A 23,299-nucleotide genomic window follows, 5' to 3' on the forward strand; every position below is an offset into this window, starting at 1 on the left:
ATATATAAGTATAAAATTGCTTGATGCATACATCAAATACACCAAGTATACTTTGTCTTAAAAAATCATGATTATGATTCATCAATATTCATTCCATAAATAGAATATTCCTAGTCAATACAAAACGTAAATCAATGATTATATTCATCATGCATAAGACTCAAAAATAGTTATTCTATCCGAAGATAACTAGACACAAATATGTTCTATAACATGCTCATATGTAGTCGGTTTATACAATCATACAAGTTAAAACAGTATACCACAATATGATAACATGAGAGTAGCAGATCATAGTATTGCAATATATATATATATATATATATATATATATATATATATATATATATATATATATATATATATATATATATATATTTTCTTCTTTTTGGAATAAAATAATATTCACAACTATTTAATTACTTCATAGATCTAATGTGTTAATAACTCAAACGAGAAATATCCAGTTTACGACTACATATATATTATAATAATAAAATATATTCAACAACTTAGGTAGAGTTTTGGTATACACAACTTTTGATTTCATAACCTGCTTCATATTATCAAATAAAATATAAATCATATTATACCAATTTTATAGGCTGACTAATCATTTACATATTCAGTTAACAAAAAAAAAGGAATATATTCGGAACTTATGTTCCTTTCTTATTTTAACTTTTAAGATTTACTTTTAATAAAAATACAAACTACTTTTTCTATTTTAACTTTTAAGATTTACTTTCAATAAAATACAAACTACTTTTTTTATTATTTTAACTTTTAAGATTTACTTTTAACAAAAATACAAACTACTTTTTCTTATTTTAACTTTTAAGATTTACTTTTAATAAAAATACAAACTACTTTTTTTATTTTAACTTTTAAGATTTACTTTTAATAAAAATACAAACTACTTTTCTTATTTTAACTTTTAAGATTTACTTTTAATAAAAATACAAACTACTTTTTCTTATTTTAACTTTTAAGATTTACTTTTAATAAAAATACAAACTATTTTTTTTATTTTAACTTTTAAGATTTACTTTTAATAAAAATACAAACTACTTTTCTTATTTTAACTTTTAAGATTTACTTTTAATAAAAATACAAACTACTTTTTCTTATTTTAACTTTTAAGATTTACTTTTAATAAAAATACAAACTACCTTTTCTTATTTTAACTTTTAAGATTTTAAATTTAAGAATAAACATTAGTATGCATGAAATAAATAATGATTAATTGCATAAGTAATCATAAATGTTAGATAACATATAAAGACCCCATCGTATTCGTATTGATCGGAATTAATCTCGACCCATGGTACCGTGTTGTCAAATGACGTGTTGCGTACATAAAGTACCGTGTTGTCAAATGACGTGTGGCGTACAATCATGAGGTCTTATTAACATAAATATAAATGTTAGTGAAGTTAATAAGAGTTAGATTACAGAAAATATAATTCTGGCGGTATAACCGACCATATATAACTTAAATAACATAAATATAAATGTTAGTGAAGTTAATAAAAGTTAGATTACAGAAATATAATTCAGGCGGTATAACCGACCATATATAACTTAAATAACATAAATATAAATGTTAGTGAAGTTAATAAAAGTTAGATTACAGAAATATAATTCAGGCGGTATAACCGACCATATATAACTTAAATAACATAAATATAAATGTTAGTGAAGTTAATAAAAGTTAGATAATTTCTTACCTTGATTAGTGACGTGTGCTTGCTTAGATAAACCTTGATTATACGGAGCACTTCGTGCTGATAACGTGTTATAATTCAGTAGGCTTATAACTACCTTTAGTGGCCTAGTTCTTGACTGTAGACTACTAATAAGTATATAGAGAGAATATGAGAGAATATGAGAGAATATATTTAGTGTGTGTTTTATAAACTCATAACACACATATTTATACTCAAAAAATCTACTATACAATATCTATAATAATAATAATAAAATTAACATCCAATTTAACTTTTATAATACTTAGAAAATTGTTTAATTGTGTGCATATATAAAATGAATAGTATCACTACTTGGGAAATATCATATAAACTTAAAATATATTAAATTAAAGATTGATAAAAAAAAATATTAATTTCAAGAAATTATTCCTTTTACTTGATATGTGTGCTTGTTATTCATTATTGTAATAGAATGATTGATACCTCTTAGCGGATTTTGTGCATTGGTTTTTTTTCTTTTTGTTTTGGAGTATTTTAAGTTTTGGAGTATTATTTTAATGGAGCGGATAGCACACTTGGACGATCCATTTCTGGATTTTTGACTAGATTTCCAAAAAGCACTTTGGTGTGGTCCACAACCCATGACCAAAATTAATGGATTTTACTTCCTCCGTCCCAATTCTATTGTCTAGTATTCCGTTTTGGAACATCCCAAATTAATTGTCCAGATTCCTTGTCAGCCAATCAAAAGAGGTTATAGTGGAGAGAGAATATATTTTATTGGTGGAGAATAAAGTTAATGGGATTTCCTAAAACTGTGTGTTTTTTTTTTGTCTGTGAACAATAGATTTAGGACGGAGACGGAGGGAGTAATTGGTTGTTCATTTCTTATTTTTAATTTGATTAATCTTATAGTTTTTTTTAAGGCGAAAAGATTCATATTATAAATGGAAAGAACTTCATCAAAACGATGAAGATAAGTTGTCATGTAGTATATATGTGCAAAATTAATCTTATAGTTGTCGTGTAGTATATATGTGCAAAATTAATTATTGTCACTTGTATCATTATAAACCCATATAATATATCCAAACCCAAGTAAAAAGAACTATATATATTGTCTTATATAAGAAAACCTTAATCATTTTATCAGCCCTTTTAGTTATCTGTATTGTGTTTTTCCTTGAATGAATTAACAATATTCCTGTAATTAGTTCTGCGTGAAAATGTGAAAATAGGTATCGAAACAAGATCTTGCTGACACATATCAACCACCATTTCAAAGTTGCATACAACATGCTCAAGCTAGCGGCATTATGTGTGCTTATAATCGGGTGAATGGTGTCCCGAACTGTGCTGATGAAAATCTTCTAACCAACATTGCTCGAAAGCAATGGGGCTTTCAAGGGTAATCTATATACTTATATAAAAGAGAGTTTAAAAAAACTTGACATGTCATTAGCACCTTAATTGTAGCTAATTGTGCCAAGTGGAAAATCCATGTGTCTCTTTCACAATTATTCACAACATTAAATAGCTAATTAATGTTATTAGTTGGATTATTAGTTAATGAAATTAATTAAAAAAAAAAGAACGGGTATAATCCTATCTCTTTAATACCTTGAAAAAAAAAATTAAATACGTTTGAAAAAGTCACAATTAACTCCATCCTTTGGTAACAATCATTTATATCCCATGTTTATATCCTTTTCTAACAATCATTTTGTAACTTTGTAATTTACATATTAGTAGAACATAGTGTATGTCAACAATTTCATATACGTGCATATTGGCCGTACTAATTACGAGTAATTGTTACAGTGGCCATCTAATGGTCTAATCGTTTTACATGATGCTTATCGTTTTTATTGACTACAACCAATATCTTTTTTTTTTCAAAAGCAAAAGATATTATTAATCACGAGGGCCAGATCTAGGGGGCTCAACTTACAACACGAAATAACCGTTTACAACACAAATGACTTTAAGAGCTGTATCTATATCTAACTAATGATTTTAATTGTTTTTGAGCAGCCGTGCAACGCACAGGTTCTAAACCTAGTTATCACATAAAACAAAGATGCACTACTCGGTTTGAACATATCATTAGTAAATTACTGTTATAATTCAGGCGGTATAACCGACCATATATAACATAAATATAAATGTTAGTGAAGTTAATAATAGTAAGATTACAGAAATATAATTCAGGCGGTATAACCGACCATATATAACTTAAATAACATAAATATAAATGTTAGTGAAGTTAATAAAAGTTAGATTACATAAATATAATTCAGGCGGTATAACCGACCATATAAATGTTAGTGAAGTTAATAAAAGTTAGATTACATAAATATAATTCAGGCGGTATAACCGACCATATATAACTTAAATAACATAAATATAAATGTTAGTGAAATTAATAAAAGTTAGATTACATAAATATAATTCAGGCGGTATAACCGACCATATATAACTTATGATGATAATAATATTTACCTTACTAATAAATAATAGAAGATATCGTTAAAGAATTTTTTACCTTGATTAGTGACTTGTGCTTGCTTAGATAAACCTTGATTATAAGGAGCACCTCGTGCTGATAATGTGTTATAATTTAGGAGTTTATAACTACCTTTGGCCTAAGCTTATTACACAATACTTGAATATGAAAGAGTAATAATGGATGGAGAAAGAAAGATATATTTCATATATGTATATGAATGGGTACACTAAATGATTACATTTGCTTGCATATATATACTACAAATATATACTATTCTCAATTAGAAAAAATTGGCATCCATCCTGTACATTCATAGACTTTTGTCTACCTTAATTATTGTCCATATGCTTGAATTATTGATAGATATATAACATTAAATATTTATTTTTATTATAATCTATATTAAATTGTTAAAATCGTCGTTAGATAACATTTCATTTGATATCCAATGGATATCCATTAACCAGGTTAATCCATCGGATATGGATATGGACGGATGAGCTGAAATTAAACGGATATGGATATGGATATGGATGAGCAAAAATTAAATGGATATGGATGTGGATATAGCATCATCCGATCCATATCTGATCCATTGCCATCTCTAAGTACAACTGCATTTGTTGCTGGGTACTGTACTTTTTAACAAGACCTTCAATTTACGAGCACAAGAAGCTATGACTTAAGTTTTTAGTAAATTTTTTTTTTTGCCGAAAATATTAATATGTATATATATATAGTAGATCCGAAGATCTGGTGGTACAACAGTAAGCAGATCGTGACGATCTGTTGTGAAAGTAATTGGTCACAAACGACCAAAACACATTGACACTCGCTCTGTTCGTTCAAAACAATATGAACGACTACATTGACAGCAGAGCATGAACATTGGAATTACATTGAGAATACATAAACATGAAACCACCAAGTCTAAATCTACAAACATACACATAAACCCGACCCCGTATCCAACCCCGCATCTTCACCCCAATCACCGGGCAACCTAAGAACACCTAACCCGAGGCCTATTTACAGAAGTCAACTAGGTCAACAACGCCGGCAACAACATCAAACCCACAAGAGACCCAACGACGGGAAAAATGGAATGAAAGAACCAAACTCGCGACAACCGAACAGATCCAAAAGCAGAATCAAACCATAAAGGAACCAGTCGTCTTTACCAATTTTCTAAGGACATATACAAACCCCCAGTTACAAATAGTCAGTAAACCTCGGTCAGCTTTGATATTGCTCAAATTAGACATATCTTTAGTTGCAATATCAAGTTCTATCGTTGTTTATTTCGTGTGTAAACATAGTATTTTCGTTTGTATTCCATTTTATTGTAAAATAGTTAGAATCATTGTGTAATTGAAGAAATATGGAAGATTTTGGATGATAGTACTCAGAGATCGAAAACAAGTCAAAAATTCGATGCATAGTAGAGTGCGCCAAGGAGTGCGCTCAGCTCACTCGTCCAAATTTTGATCAGAGAATTCTAGGATCGAAAACAAGTCAAAAAGCATGAATAGTAGAGTGCGCCAAGGAGTGCGCTCAGCGCACTTTCTCCGTGCACGCTGACGTGTAAAGCAGATCTAGACGTGTAACTCGAGCTGTAAAGTGGAATTGTGGTAGGTGAACAGTGCGTGTCGCGCATGTGCTTTTGTGCGCTCGGCGCACCCTACTTTCCAGCTACTGTTCAGCCTTTTTAAACCCCTTTCCAGCTTCATTCTTGAGACACCACTACACAGTCATTTTCAGAGGCAGAGGTTACGATTCAAGGTGATCCTTGGAGTAATCCAGGATCACCTAATCCATCATTTCAATCCGAAATCAAGAATCATCAGGATCATCATCCAAGATTGCTTCAAGAGGTCGATTCTTGTTAGTTCAATGAATTCTATCTTTGTTTGCAGTTTGTTATTGTCTTTAAATATGATTGTTAGCTAGTTCTTTTTATGCTTGTCTAGATTAATAATCGAGATGTTGATTGTTTACCTTTATTGATTGATTGTTCTTATGCATGATAGTTTGATGTTTGAATACAAGAACCATTCTTGTTAAGTTTAATCTTTTCGATTCAATTAGTTAGTATACTTGTTCAACTAAGAAACACCATCTTGTTGATTTAGTATATTGATTTGCACCTAGTGACAAGTGTTTGCCCGTCTTTTACCAAAAGGGGTAAGTTGCGTTCAAACGATTAATCTATATAGGAATGTAAGAACGACTCTCGTAGATACTTTCAGATAGCTTAATTGATATGTGTAGTTGTCTAGGAGAACGATCAATTCCCTAGAATATGTTATACATATTTTCACTACTCAATTCCATATAGCTAATAGGTGTTAGAAATTTGCCTTATCTAGTGACGTTTATAGGGATCCTATTACTACACTTAATTGATTACTTGGGTTGGGTGAATTGAGCATTTAACCGGACCAAGGGAATGAACTAAGCTAAACCATTAGTTGACATAGGAGTGGATCATGATCAACACATCGTTGGCATGATCATCATTCAAGTCTTTAGGCTAGTTGAATTAATTGATTACAAATAGGAGGTCTTAGATGACAAGAACATCACTTGCGTCGTGTAATCCCGTTTGAGTGTTTGCACAAGACTACTCTTGGTAAACCAATTAATTAGTTCTCATACGTAGTCAATTAATCCAGTCTTAATCCTAAAACAACAATCAACATTCGAGGTTAAAAAGTCTAGACGAGCATATTTGTTTAATTTGATATAAAAACTATCCTTTCATTTTTTATAAATCTAAAATACCAAAAATATTGTCCTTTAAACTTATTCCTTTATTGATTTGTCCATCGTTAAACGGCAACCCAATATCTTGTATTTGTTTGATTTCATTTTATCTAGTTAAAACTCAATTTAGTTTATACAATCTTAACTTGCACATATAACTGTCCTTGGAACGATACACGGATTTTACCATTATCTATACTACTACACAATCGGGTACACTACCCGTTAGTGTGTGTAATCTTTAAAACCGGTATTTTTCATACAACAATTCATATACCACGTTTCACACATCAAGTTTTTGGCGCCGCTGCCGGGGAATGTTGTGTCAAGATAAGAATTGTTAACTAAGTTGTGATTATTATTTTTTAGATTTTATCATTTTTTTGTAGAGTTTTTATTATTTTTTTATCACTGTTTAGTGTTGGTGCTTTTATTCTTTTCTAGTTTTTGTCAGTTGCAGGATGATGCTTAATTACTTGATTAGCAAATTGGAGGATGAAACTAACGAGCTTGTTAGAAGAGATGAAGAACATGGCCTCTCAAACAGATTAGAAGATATGATGAATAAGCTTATTGCCTCTCAAACCGAATTTATTGCCGCTCAAACACAAAGTAGTGAGAGGTATGCACAAATGTTTGGAGATCAAGAAATCTTCTTTCAGAACATAGGGAAACAAATAAGCAACATATCACAGATGTTGGTTCACCTTCAGAGTGGGCAAGAGTGTGCTGATATTGGAGATGAGTCGATAATAAATGAAGTTGATCATGAGCCAATCCCAATAGACACACTTTCTGAGTTAATGATGGAATTCCCAGAATTGCAGGATTTGCATTCCCGTTCGTTTGGTGATGAAGAAGAGGTTGCTATGATTAATGAAAAAGCATTGTTAACCGTTCTCATGGCTAATGGCTATGAGCCTACAACTGAAGAATTAAAGGAATTGAAGCTGGAAATTGAGCCCCGCTCTATAGTTGAGATTCACAGCAGGTCCACGCTTATTCCAGAGGATGTCAATTTGGGGAAGACAATCTTTAAAGACCCATTTGACCAATATCTACCAATAAGAATAAAAGTTTTACTGAAATCCGCACTTGGAGAGGAGTCGTATGTTAACCCTCCGGTTAGGTCATCCTTTTTCGGGAAACTAAAAAAGGATTTATCACATATAATATACACCACCCGAGGTGTAAATGATTGGCTCACTATTCTGATTCGTGGAACTTTTTCCACCGACTTCACGTCTCTTCCGATAAAGTGTGGAGGAGTTTAACCCCACTAGGCATTAAATTCTGGGGTCCAGTCGAGTGCATGACGCGTTAATAAAAGTGTACGATGTTTTTCAAAGGTTTTAGTGACACTAGCATTAAAATTCAGCAAGATACCTATCAAATTAGAATTTGTGTGATGAAGATCAAGGAATGAAGGATGCGCCATCGCTCACCTATATTCCACGATCTCCAGTTTTTGAACCTAGGTTTTTCGAACTCCTTTTTCTCAATATTGTCCTCTCAAATTTAAATTTTACTGATTTTAAGTAATGAGGGCATTACTTAATCTTAAGTGTGGGGGATGGTATAAATTCTCGCGGGTATTCAAACAGTATTCAACTTGGCTCATTTTCATAATTTAATGGGAAATTTTAAATTTTTTTTGAAATAAAAGTCTTAACGAAAAAGCCAATTGTGGGGGATTTTACTAATCTTTTCAAATTACTATCACCAAATTTTGCTAAGAAAAATGTTTAAAATACTTTTGGCTTGAAAGGAAAAAGAATAATGTCACTAAAACTAAAGGATGTATCCAGTCCATCCTTGAAGGAAGTAAAGTCTTCCGAATGTCGCCTTACTTGATATAGCAAACTTCCTAAACTATGTCATTTCATACCAATATCATTTCACGATATTAGGTACAGTGGGAAGGGAAAGTCTTGAACTTTCAAACCCGAAAATAAACTTGGTAGGGTAAATCCAAGGAGCTGTCCAGTGTAAAACTGATTACGGCATATAAGCTGGAGCAGGATCTGTCCCGCGCGATAGCTCAGTCTTCGCAGTTTTAACCCTTGAATTAAAATGTACAAATTGTCATGAAAGACCGATATTAATATCGCGTCAGGGGGCGCCCGATTAAGAGTTCCATGATACTACAATCATGGGGGCGGATAGCTTGCTAATCGCCGACTGAGACTTCGGTTTTCAGTTACCCTCAACCGGAATTTGAGGTTAAAACCGGAAAACGTGTCTAGTGTAAAAACTAGCATGACATTTTCAAAATCATAAAACGTTTTCACAAGATCCAATTTTCCCTAAGGATCCAAATTTTTCGAAACTTACAACAAAGTTCATTTCTCCCGAGCAATCCAAATGTGTGCGTGTGTTACATATATTGTGTGTGTACCTCAACGAGTGTGTATTCCCAATTGTGTAACATGTGTTTCATATAGCGTGAGTTTGTGTTCCAAAAGAACGTGTGTGTTTCGTGTACTTCGTGTGACTAGTGTAAACTTGTGTACTATATCGTGTGAGTGTGATTCCTATTATTGTGTTCTCCAATAAATGTGTGTGTATTCTATTTTTTGCTATGTATTAGTATTTTTGAAACAAGACTTGCTTGAGGACAAGCAAGAGTTAAGTGTGGGGGATTTGATATTGCTCAAATTAGACATATCTTTAGTCGCAATATCAAGTTCTATCGTTGTTTATTTCGTGTGTAAACATAGTATTTTCGTTTGTATTCCATTTTATTGTAAAATAGTTAGAATCATTGTGTAATTGAAGAAATATGGAAGATTTTGGATGATACTACTCAGAGATCGAAAACAAGTCAAAAAGTCGATGAATAGTAGAGTGCGCCAAGGAGTGCGCTCAGCTCACTCATCCAAATTTTGATCAGAGAATTATGGGATCGAAAACAAGTCAAAAAGCATGAATAGTAGAGTGCGCTCAGCGCACTTTATCCTCGCACTCTGACGTGTAAAGCAGATCTGGACGTGCAACTCGAGCTGTAAAGTGGAATTGTGGTAGGTGAACAGTGCGAGCCGCACATGTGCTTTTGTGCGCTCGGCGCACCCTACTTTCCATCTACTGTTCAGCCTTTTTAAACCCCTTTCCAGCTTCATTCTTGAGACACCACTACACAGTCATTTTCAGAGGCAGAGGTTGGTTATGATTCAAGGTGATCCTTGGAGTAATCCAGGATCACCTAATCCATCATTTCAATCCGGAATCAAGAATCATCAGGATCATCATCCAAGATTGCTTCAAGAGGTCGATTCTTGTTAGTTTAATGAATTCTATCTTTGTTTGCAGTTTGTTATTGTCTTTAAATATGATTGTTAGCTAGTTCTTTTTATGATTGTCTAGATTAATAATCGAGATGTTGATTGTTTACCTTTATTGATTGATTGTTCTTATGCATGATAGTTTGATGTTTGAATACAAGAACCATTCTTGTTAAGTTTAATCTTTTCGATTCAATTAGTTAGTATACTTGTTCAACTAAGAAACACCATCTTGTTGATTTAGTATATTGATTTGCACCTAGTGACAAGTGTTTGCCCGTTTTTTACCAAAAGGGGTAAGTTGCGTTCAAACGATTAATCTATATAGGAATGTAAGAACGACTCTTGTAGATACTTTGGAATAGCTTAATTGATATGTGTAGTTGTCTAGGAGAACGATCAATTCCCTAGAATATGTTATACATATTTTCATTACTCAATTCCATATAGCTAATAGGTGTTAGAAATTTGCCTTATCTAGTGACGTTTATAGGGATCCTATTACTACACTTAATTGATTACTTGGGTTGGGTGAATTGAGCATTTAACCGGACCAAGAGAAAGAACTAAGCTAAACCATTAGTTGACATAGGAGTGGATCATGATCAACACATCATTGGCATGATCATCATTCAAGTCTTTAGGGTAGTTGAATTAGTTGATTACAAATAGGAGGTCTTAGATGACAAGAACATCACTTGCGTCGTGTAATCCCGTTTGAGTGTTTGCACAAGACTACTCTTAGTAAACCAATTAATTAGTTCTCGTACGTAGTCAATCAATCCAGTCTTAATCCTAAAACAACAATCAACATTCGAGGTTAAAAAGTCTAGACGAGCATATTTATTTAATTTGATATAAAAACTATCTTTTCATTTTTTATAAATCTAAAATACCAAAAATATTGTCCTTTAAACTTATTCCTTTATTGATTTGTCCATCGTTAAACGGCAACCCAATATCTTGTATTTGTTTGATTTCATTTTATCTAGTTAAAACTCAATTTAGTTTATACAATCTTAACTTGCACATATAACTGTCCTTGGAACGATACACGGATTTTACCATTATCTATACTACTACACGATTGGGTACACTGCCCGTTAGTGTGTGTAATCTTTAAAACCGGTATTTTCCATACAACAATTCATATACCACGTTTCACACATCAAGTTTCAAAAAGCATGAATAGTAGAGTGCGCCAAGGAGTGCGCCATGGAGTGCGCTCAGCTCACTCGTCCAAATTTTGATCCCAGAATTCTCTGATCGAAATTTGGACGAGTGAGCTGAGCGCACTCCTTGGCGCACTCCTTGGCGCACTCTATTATTCATCGACTTTTTGACTTGTTTTCGATCTCTGAGTAGTATCATCCAAAATCTTCCATATTTCTTCAATTACACAATGATTCTAACTATTTTACAATAAAATGGAATACAAACGAAAATACTATGTTTACACACGAAATAAACAACGATAGAACTTGATATTGCGACTAAAGATATGTCTAATTTGAGCAATATCAAGCTTCAACCACCACCTGTTCCATCTTAGGTCGCCGACGACCACCGGCAGTCGACCACCACAAATGGAAGCAAGTAGCGGCCGCCAACCTTAGTACACCACCACCCGCAACCACCAAAAACAGGAAGCAACTGCAGCAGCCACCCACGGCCACCAACAGCTACTACCAACCTCCGGTAATCACCGGCAGCAGCCCATCCACCGAAAACTGCCGAATTTCAACACATAAACACGCACACCTGTAGCCACCCAAGTCGACCCCAAACCCAAACCAACTCGAAATCCGACCAATAGGGTTGTAGAGTTCCGCCGGAACTCGTCGCCTACAACCGCATAAGAGGAGAAAACGGAGGCCAGGAACAGAGTAAACGACTAAGAGACCAACCCAAACCACATCGGAACAGCAACCACCCAACAAACACCCCAGAAACACAAAAAGCACTCAGAACCCGTATGAAGAACGCACAGATTCGCCACCTGGTCGCCGTAAGTGAGGCCGGCGATGATTAAAGGGCCATAACCATCGTCGGAAAAGGGAAAAAGTGGTGTACCTTATTGAACAAAAAGCGGTAAGGCCGAACCACCGGCGAGATGCCGGTGGTCGGAGAGGAGGTCTGTGAAGAAACTACAAAACCGTTCAAGTTTCAGATCTAGAAGAAAGGAGGTGGCGGTGGTAAAAATAAAACAACCTGAGCTAGTTTTTAGTAAATATAAATATACTGTAGATCTCTTTAATTATACTCCATTGTTCTAATTTTTTTTTTTTTTTTTTTTTTTTGAAGTAAGTAAAACTTTATTATTATAAATGGACTATACAAAGTGCCCTATACACAAACTATACAATGCATGCGGAGTGCTCATAAACGAGATAATACATGTGAAGAAACTAGTATATTACAAAACTCAATCCATGAATGATGGGGGAATGACCGGTTGAACTTGCTTGCAAGCAGATTAGAGGAAACCACCAGTACCGATCGTGCAGTGATAAAGGGGGAGACCAATATACTTTTAATCCCGAGACCAATATACCTATTGTTCTAATTCTAACTTCTTTTTTTTTTTGCCAAAAAAACACGTATATAGAAACGAATTCGTTTTTCAAAGGAAAACGGCCTATTCTGAATAATGTGATAAAGTATTTAGTGGAAAAAAATTAAAACTCATTATAAACAAAGTCACTTTAACATTAACTAAATTAATTATCCACTAAGAATAATGTGATAAAGTATTTTGTGTATACTTTATGTATGTAAGATCAAAAATAGGTTAAAAGTTATTGGACAACGGTTCAAATTATGATAAATATTTAGTAGACAAATATAAATTGTCTTTTGCATCTGAAAACATCAAAATGAATTTGTCTTTTGCATGGTGAAGACATCTAGCCATTCACATCTAGCTCACCATTTGATAATATGTAGCAAAGTTTGGTTCTGCTTTACTACAAGTCAAATAAGGATGCAAGTTGTTTTCACATGGATGTCCATGTAACAAAGTCTGACTTTTGTATGTAAATGTTTCATGTATAAATAGGTGATGATACAAAGGAGAAAAGACATCACAAATTACAAGAAAAGGAAAACATAGTTGATAGGATTTATAAACATAGTGCGTTTATTTGTGAGGGAGAGTTTTATTCTTGTAAGGGGTATAAAAGAGTGTACGCGAAACTTAGATTTTATCCTAAAATCTAAGGGGTTTGGGTTTGAGTTTAACTCATAGTGTACTATCTCTTGTACCAAGATCTTTTATATTATAAGAATAAAATGAACTCTTGGGGTGGACGTAGACATGGTTTTTCCGAATCACGTTAAATCGTCTTGTCTATCGGTTACTTTATTTTGCATTATATTAGATCTCATAAGTTTGTCTCAAACAATTATATCATATCTTCCGCTGGAGTTGGTGCGTTAGGCAGGTTTTCATAACAAAAGTAAGAGGTAAACCAATGGCGGAACTTAAACCCGACAACAGATGAGGCGAAACAAGTGACAGGGGTGCAAACACCAAAAACCCTTACTTTTTAGTGATATTTTAAGTGTAATTTTTTTATTCAATTCAGATGGGACGGGCACCTTTCCCGGGTACGCCTATCTTCCGCCCATGGGTAAGACTTAAAAATTTAAAAAATACATGTGACAATTATTTTTTAAAACTGTGTATAATTTAAATGCGTAAGAATAGCGGTCTCATGAATTTGAACTTGCATTTAGTTAATATGTAACATTTATTAATAATCATATTGACTTACGTTAATAAAGGTTTGAAATTTGAGGGGTTCTCTCCGTGCTTCGCTGTGAGAGTGTCGATGTGAGTTTTTTACTTTTAAAATATGTGATACTCGAGGAAGAAAACGAAGAAAAAAAGATGAAAAGAAAAGAATGAAAAAAGGTTTGTAAAAAGAAGGAAAAACTAATGTTTTGCCTTGAACTTCGGGATAATTACTCTTATGTCACTATGAACCTAGGGGTTTCCCTTTAGAGACGTCGAGCGTTGTATGAGTCTTATAGGACGAGGTCAAATGGCACGAGTGAGCTTCTTATTAAATGAAAGCGCGAATCATAGAGGAAGATCAAAGGGTACATAGTTTCTTAAAGCAATTTTAATTATCACTTCTATTATTATATCATAAGATAGTTTGGGTAACGAGTTTAGATCTAATTATAAAGACAACGCGTAACTCACTTGGTAATTGATTAAGTCATCTTGTAGAAGAGTGAATCGATAAGTCATTGTGAATCAAGTATGCCCCACATTATAGAATCGACAGCTAATGCGATACCAAAAAGATTCAATCATAAAAGGTCTCAGATGAAAAGATCAGACAGTGGAATTCAAAGCATCTAACAAACAATATCAAATATTTACAACGTTTGCTATCAATTACAACAAATTTCAAGCATCTTGACCAAACAAATTTTAAGATTATCTTTTTTCAGGTTACAATCTCAAATTACCAAAAAACACAAGTAAAATCATTCACCTTGAACATAAAAATCAAATGTCACATCCATCGAACCAGAAGTCGCACCTTTATCCTTGTACTCCGCATTCATTATCGTACCCTCCCCATCTTCTTCTTGATACTCCGATTTCACACGCCGAACAGGAACCGTAACAGAATAAATCGTCCCGAGTGCGGGGTCCGTCGATACACTTAACTGAACTTTATCTTGAGATTCAATTACCACAAAATCAGAAAGGGCGTTGACTACATTGCTGACTATTTTCTGTTTTGCTTCCTCACTAACTGCACAACGATCAGCGAATAAAATCATTTTCAGACGTTGTTTGGCAACGTTTGCATTTGAGTTCCTTATCATTGATGGTGATGGGAAGATGATCTTTAAAGCCAAACTTAAACGCTCGAAGAAATTCATGTTTATTGCATTTAATAAGAAGCTTTCTGCATCTTGGCTAAATGAGCTTGTTGACATTTCATAGTCGTTGATCATTCCTATAGATCGTTTAGCGTGACAACGTATGGCCTGCGTTTGTGCTATCGAAGCTGAAACTTTGGGCATACTTTCAGAAACAGTTGATCGTCCATTTAGGAAATTAACAGAATCGACCTATAATCAAGTAATATGTATGTTTGAGAAATACATCAAAAATGTGCTAAAATGAATAGAAAGAGATGCATTGTATAAGCAAGTGGATGTGTTATAATGTGAAGAATGCTGATAGTTACACTGTCACAAAAGATTTCAAGAATTGAATACTCTCTGGACATCAAATTTATGCAGCAACATAATTACCATAGGCAAAATTAACCAGATTCTAAAGTAAAATGTTACTGAGTGAGTAAGTGACTGATTTAAGAATAGTACTTGTGTAATCATCAAAATATCTAAAATCTTCTCCTGATTGAGCACTATATAAGAAAATATCATGAATTCAAATCAATATAATTTCAAAATAAAAAAATCATTACAAACGGAGAAAGATGTCATTTTGAATAGAATCTGACAGAAAGAAAAAAAAAAAAAAAAAAAAGAAGAAATAATGCATCTAGGGCCATCCAAAAAAAAAAAGATATGATGCTAAAAGGCAAATAGATCATTTTGGATTGGGATTGTGGCACAAGATAGTTTATGTGGTAGAGGGAGTTAGTGTTTAGATGATGAAGATGGCTCTACAACAGCAAAAATGGCGAGCAATTAACAAACCTGAACCAGCAAAAATCAACTAAGGCTAGAGTAGATTCAAATGAATAACCATGTTTTGGATCAGTGCTTCAGAACCAAGAGATTCAATCAACTAAGAAAAAAATACTATGTAAAAGGTAAGCAAACTGTATACATGTTCATTCCAGTTTGTGATTTAAATCAAAACCGTACTAACCAGTGTGTTTACGACAATAGTATATATATAAAAAAAAACGTGTGGACGTTGTGGCTCAAAAGTTGTAGTAGTTGATACTAAGTCATCGCAAAAATAGGTAATAATTCACTTCACTTTAAAAATGTGATATAAATAGATTTTGAACTTAAGGCTAATAGTCAAGTTCAATCTTGTAACCATAACTTGCTGTACTATTCATCATTTAGGTAGGGTCGCATTAACAATATTTTTGGTGAAAACAAAACTAACAACCATTACTCAAAATCATAAACAATAATTCATCCAATCTTATCATAAATGGTTCTCTGGTTTTGATTATACTTCAAAAGGTTTTACCTCATTTTAAGTTCATTAGTTCATTTACATCAGAGAAAATTATTTCAAAAACTTGAAGCTGATAAAAAAACAAGGTGACTCGATGCTGATCAGTTTCAAGAGTTTCATTGTTCTTCTTAGTTCCGAATTTTTAAAATCCGTTTTACTCATTTTCCAAATCTACCATTAATGAGGTGTTGCCCATTAGTCATTATAGGTGTAAAATGTAAAAATCAAACTAACTTTAAAGGAATTAAAATGAGGACATTTACGATGGAACGCATACACTAAAATCCCCAAATTAAAACCCTAATTCTGAAAGCATGACTCATGCTTCAATTGCACAAAATACTTCCCAGATTCACCCAATAATATACCAAAAGAAACATAAAAATTACAACAATAAGCCACGAATCCAACAATAAGCAAGCATTACCAGACTTATATTTGAATTTGAATATATATTCACAAAACTGAATGCAAAAATTAGAGAGTGTGTTACCTTAGGTGGTGAATTAACGCGAAAGTGATTCGTAGGAGAAAAACCTAAAGCAGCAGAGACTCTAAAATCACCAGAAATGGCCATTTTTCAATTTCAATTTCTTTGATTGGGGATGGGGATTTAGGGTTTGTTACCCGAAAGAATAGGTGCTCAAACTTTGACTCCAGGTACTGTTACAGGTACCTCCAAATTTTGCCTACTAACGACGTCGTATACCTCAGACTAGTGTAGTCGAGCATTAGCAAGCTTTTACTTTACTTCATCACCCTAAACTATTTTTATTTCTTAAAACAGACCCTTATAATATGAACTTTTATTTATATTGATTCACTGTTTATTACTGACTTACTGTACTACGTAGTATTTGACGTACAGTTCGTTTAATACAGTAATATCAAAAATTAAAAATACTATTGTATGGAGGATTCATAAATTAAGTTGAGATTCAAGGGACCAATTAGAGCGCGACATGTAGCGCGAAAATCATATGTGATTAAAAAAAAAAATTCGGAAAAAATAAGTTTTTGATTTTTAAAAAAAAAAAATTTTCAATTTTTTTTTTTACAATCACATGTGATTTATGTAACATATCGTTTTTCCCATACGTGAATTAAGGTACATATTTAATCGTTAGTACGTTTATAATTCGTTTGTTTACGTGATTAAATGATTTAAATAGTTAATTTGATGTATACGAGATATGTATATATATACATTACGCATGAGAATGTATGTGTGTATGAGTATACACATGGTTTAGGAGTGTATTAAGACATGTGAGGCTTTATGATGGAGTTTAGGCGTATATAGGAAGCGAGAACGAAGCGTACTAGTCGCATAAATCGATAGTTGGATTAAAGTTGTCGAAATGGTCAGTTTTAGGCCATTGCCGCGCCGCGAGGGTTCTGGTCGTGCCGCGACAAATAACTCGAACCAGATTCAGGAGGAGGTTTAAACAGCTCGGATTTTATGTGAAACGCCGCGCCGCGGCATATGGGGGTCGCGCCGCGACCTTGCTGTCAGTCTGACTCCGAATTCAGTTTTAAAAAGGGTTAATTCGAGGGTATATTCGTCCTTTAGCGTGTGGATCTGATTGGGACTCTAAATCTCAGCCACTTATCCATCTTTATTCATTTCTTTTTCATTTTCTTTCTCTATTTTTCTCTCAAACACAAAACTTATTTGAGTTCAAAGTGAGATTTGAGAGTGAAGATTTGAGATTTGATCTTTGGAGCAAGAAGTAAAATTGTTCTCCTCGTTCTTAGCTATGAGTGGATAGTGTTGGTAAGTCTTAACTCCGTGTTTTGAGTTTTAGTTAACTTATGGCTAGGGTTTGGCCATTTGAGACTTGTAAGACCCATTTGGGGACTTAAAGGGGTGAATTTGGGTTAATTTGATGTAAGAAAACTCAAATGATGTTGATTTAGGGTTTGGTCATGTAAATTGGGATTTGTAAGTGTTAATTGTGTTATTAGTCACTAATACACTTGTAAAATGATGAAAGAGTGTTAATGGGCTAAGTTTGACTAAAATTGTAAGTCTAAGTGTTAAAATTGGTCAAATGAGTAATGGTTGACCTAGTTGGGTGAGATGGGTATGAAATACCCATCAATTGTGTTAGTTGGTGTTAGTAGACTCTAATCACTAGCTTTTAGTGATTTATGATGAGTCATGGCCATCAATGGACGGTTTTGGTGGATGTAAGTTATTTAATGCATTTAGATCATTAAATGCTAAAGAGTTAAGTGTTGGTGGTTAGTCCACTAGATTGTATGTTAATTAAATGCATAATGTGATAGGTGCATTACATTGAAGGTCGCGAGCTTGATTTCTAGTTCACCAAAGGCAATAAGGTGAGTGGAATAATTATATATGTATGTATATGATTTATTTTCTTGTGGGGTATGGGTTAAAGTTCGATGTTGACGATACCATATCCTAGAGGTTATTGTTTGTTTGGATGAGGGTTAAAGTTCGATGTTGACGATACCTCATGTATGGATTTAAAGTTTGATGTTGACGAAGCCATACTACTATTGTAGTGATCTTCGATGAGGGTTTAAGTTCGATGTTGACGATACCTCATATGTGGGTTTAAGTTCGATGTTAACGATACCCCATTTAATAGGATGAATGGGAATTAAGTTCGATGTTGACGATACCATTCGTAGGGCTAGCCTTGAAATCTTGAATACTAGTGGATGTTGAGAACATCAATGTTGTGTTATAGTGTAGCATATCGTATTGCTTGGGTTATATGCTATTATTAAACTAGCTTGTGTTATCGGAGATTTAGCGTTATACTTTATGATGGTATGCTAATTACATTGCTAGTATGTATGCGGATATTGTGTAAGTGAGTGCAAGTAGGTAAGTTGTATATGTATATATAATTATTGCATTCACTAAGCTTTGCTTACCCCTCTCGTTGTTTACTTTTTAGGTACGAATGCGGATAAGGGGAAAGGGATTGCCGGGAATTAGATATTCCCATATTGATGCTTGAGGAAGCTTTTGGAAGTCGACCTAGGCGTTTTGGGTAGTTTAGCCCCAAACCATGCTCAAGTGTCGTTTGGTTTAAAACTATCAATTATGGGTCGAACTTGTATTACTTTTGATTAAGGGCCTTCGTGCCCATGATGTAAACTTTAAACATGTTGTACGTTTAAACGGGTTGTATGAAATGGTTTACATTGGCGATCATTCGAATGGCGCGCTATTGATAAAAAAAAAAAAAAAATTCTTTTATCGGTTGAATGCGGGTTGGGTTGTTTCAAGTGGTATCAGAGCATGGTCTAAGGGATTTAGGCGACTTGAGATAGGTGCCTAGACTTAGACTTTATTGTGTAAGCGCGTTATGCGGGACTTGTAGGAGACGGTTTGGACCGGGATTGGTTAGTTCCTAGGTTTAGGTGAACTAACTATGCGCTAATTGTTTTGTGTTGTGTTTTGCAATCATCAAGCGAGATAGACATTGTACTAGCGAGTTAATTTTAACGACCCGTCCTAATCTATCTGGACGAATACATTACATTTGGTTACATCGCGAGGTACTTGACCTCTATATGATACATTTTACAAACATTGCATTCGTTTTTAAAAGACAAACTTTCATTACATCGAAAGTTGACGGCATGCATACCATTTCATAATATATCCAACTATAATTGACTTAATAATAATCTTGAGGAACTCGACGACTCGAATGCAACGTCTTTTGAAATATGTTATGAATGACTCCAAGTAATATCTCTAATACGAGCAAATGCACAGCGGAAGGTTTCTTTCATACCTGAGAATAAACATGCTTTCAAGTGTCAACCAAAAGGTTGGTGAGTTCATAGGTTTATCTTAAAACAATAAAATTCATCATTTTGATAGACAACAAGATTTAAATGCTGCATGGTACAAATTGAAATGTCCCGTTCTTATTGATTAAAAACGTTCCATATTAATTGATTTCGTTGCGAGGTTTTGACCTCTATATGAGACGTTTTTCAAAGACTGCATTCATTTTAAAACAAACCATAACCTTTATTTCATCAATAAAGGTTTAAAAAGCTTTACGTAGATTATCAAATAATGATAATCTAAAATATCCTGTTTACACACGACCATTACATAATGGTTTACAATACAAATATGTTACAACAAAATAAGTTTCTTGAATGCAGTTTTTACACAATATCATACAAGCATGGACTCCAAATCTCGTCCTTATTTAAGTATGCGACAGCGGAAGCTCTTAATAATCACCTGAGAATAAACATGCTTAAAACGTCAACAAAAAATGTTGGTGAGTTATAGGTTTAACCTATATATATCAAATCATAATAATAGACCACAAGATTTCATATTTCAATACACATCCCATACATAGAGATAAAAATTATTCATATGGTGAACACCTGGTAACCGACATTAACAAGATGCATATATAAGAATATCCCCATCATTCCGGGACACCCTTCGGATATGATATAAATTTCGAAGTACTAAAGCATCCGTTACTTTGGATGAGGTTTGTTAGGCCCAATAGATCTATCTTTAGGATTCGCGTCAATTAGGGTGTCTGTTCCCTAATTCTTAGATTACCAGACTTAATAAAAAGGGGCATATTCGATTTCAATAATTCAACCATAGAATGTAGTTTCACGTACTTGTGTCTATTTTGTAAATCATTTATAAAACCTGCATGTATTCTCATCCCAAAAATATTAGATTTTAAAAGTGGGACTATAACTCACTTTCACAGATTTTTACTTCGTCGGGAAGTAAGACTTGGCCACTGGTTGATTCACGAACCTATAACAATATATACATATATATCAAAGTATGTTCAAAATATATTTACAACACTTTTAATATATTTTGATGTTTTAAGTTTATTAAGTCAGCTGTCCTCGTTAGTAACCTACAACTAGTTGTCCACAGTTAGATGTACAGAAATAAATCGATAAATATTATCTTGAATCAATCCACGACCCAGTGTATACGTATCTCAGTATTGATCACAACTCAAACTATATATATTTTGGAATCAACCTCAACCCTGTATAGCTAACTCCAACATTCACATATAGAGTGTCTATGGTTGTTCCGAAATATATATAGATGTGTCGACATGATAGGTCAAAACATTGTATACGTGTCTATGGTATCTCAAGATTACATAATATACAATACAAGTTGATTAAGTTATGGTTGGAATAGATTTGTTACCAATTTTCACGTAGCTAAAATGAGAAAAATTATCCAATCTTGTTTTACCCCTAACTTCTTCATTTTAAATCCGTTTTGAGTGAATCAAATTGCTATGGTTTCATATTGAACTCTATTTTATGAATCTAAACAGAAAAAATATAGGTTTATAGTCGGAAAAATAAGTTACAAGTCGTTTTTGTAAAGGTAGTCATTTCAGTCGAAAGAACGACGTCTAGATGACCATTTTAGAAAACATACTTCCACTTTGAGTTTAACCATAATTTTTGGATATAATTTCATGTTCATAATAAAAATAATTTTCTCAGAATAAAAACTTTTAAATCAAAGTTTATCATAGTTTTTAATTAACTAACCCAAAACAGCCCGCGGTGTTACTACGACGGCGTAAATCCGGTTTTACGGTGTTTTTCATGTTTCCAGGTTTTAAATCATTAAGTTAGCATATCATATAGATATAGAACATGTGTTTAGTTGATTTTAAAAGTCAAGTTAGAAGGATTAACTTTTGTTTGCGAACAAGTTTAGAATTAACTAAACTATGTTCTAATGATTACAAGTTTAAACCTTCGAATAAGATAGCTTTATATGTATGAATCAAATGATGTTATGAACATCATTACTACCTTAAGTTCCTTGGATAAACCTACTGGAAAAGAGAAAAAATGGATCTAGCTTCAACGGATCCTTGGATGGCTCGAAGTTCTTGAAGCAGAATCATGACACGAAAACAAGTTCAAGTAAGATCATCACTTGAAATAAGATTGTTATAGTTATAGAAATTGAACCAAAGTTTGAATATGATTATTACCTTGTATTAGAATGATAACCTACTGTAAGAAACAAAGATTTCTTGAGGTTGGATGATCACCTTACAAGATTGGAAGTGAGCTTGCAAACTTGAAAGTATTCTTGATTTTATGTAACTAGAACTTGTAGAATATATGAAGAACACTTAGAACTTGAAGATAGAACTTGAGAGAGATCAATTAGATGAAGAAAATTGAAGAATGAAAGTGTTTGTAGGTGTTTTTGGTCGTTGGTGTATGGATTAGATATAAAGGATATGTAATTTTGTTTTCATGTAAATAAGTCATGAATGATTACTCATATTTTTGTAATTTTATGAGATATTTCATGCTAGTTTCCAAATGATGGTTCCCACATGTGTTAGGTGACTCACATGGGCTGCTAAGAGCTAATCATTGGAGTGTATATACCAATAGTACATACATCTAAAAGCTGTGTATTGTACGAGTACGAATACGGGTGCATACGAGTAGAATTGTTGATGAAACTGAACGAGGATGTAATTGTAAGCATTTTTGTTAAGTAGAAGTATTTTGATAAGTGTATTGAAGTCTTTCAAAAGTGTATAAATACATATTAAAACACTACATGTATATACATTTTAACTGAGTCGTTAAGTCATCGTTAGTCGTTACATGTAAGTGTTGTTTTGAAACCTTTAGGTTAACGATCTTGTTAAATGTTGTTAACCCAATGTTTATAATATCAAAAGAGATTTTAAATTATTATATTATCATGATATTATCATGTATGAATATCTCTTAATATGATATATATACATTAAATGTCTTTACAACGATAATCGTTACATAT

The 23,299-nt window shown here is 33.1% G+C and overlaps 1 protein-coding gene across 1 annotated transcript; it reads right to left on the reverse strand.

Annotated features, from left to right (window-relative positions):
* Positions 1 to 14,616: 14,616 nt before the first annotated feature.
* LOC139872893 (cell division topological specificity factor homolog, chloroplastic-like) lies at positions 14,617 to 17,149 on the reverse strand. Its single transcript, XM_071860829.1, has 2 exons — positions 16,955 to 17,149; positions 14,617 to 15,365 (listed from the first exon to the last, which is right to left on the reverse strand). The coding sequence occupies exons 1-2, from the start codon at positions 17,036 to 17,038 to the stop codon at positions 14,769 to 14,771; spliced, it is 681 nt and encodes a 226-aa protein (XP_071716930.1). The 5' UTR covers positions 17,039 to 17,149; the 3' UTR covers positions 14,617 to 14,768.
* Between the last annotated feature and the right edge of the window lie 6,150 nt (positions 17,150 to 23,299).

This window comes from Rutidosis leptorrhynchoides, chromosome 10 (assembly GCF_046630445.1).
Source record: "Rutidosis leptorrhynchoides isolate AG116_Rl617_1_P2 chromosome 10, CSIRO_AGI_Rlap_v1, whole genome shotgun sequence".
Lineage (NCBI taxonomy): Eukaryota > Viridiplantae > Streptophyta > Magnoliopsida > Asterales > Asteraceae > Rutidosis > Rutidosis leptorrhynchoides.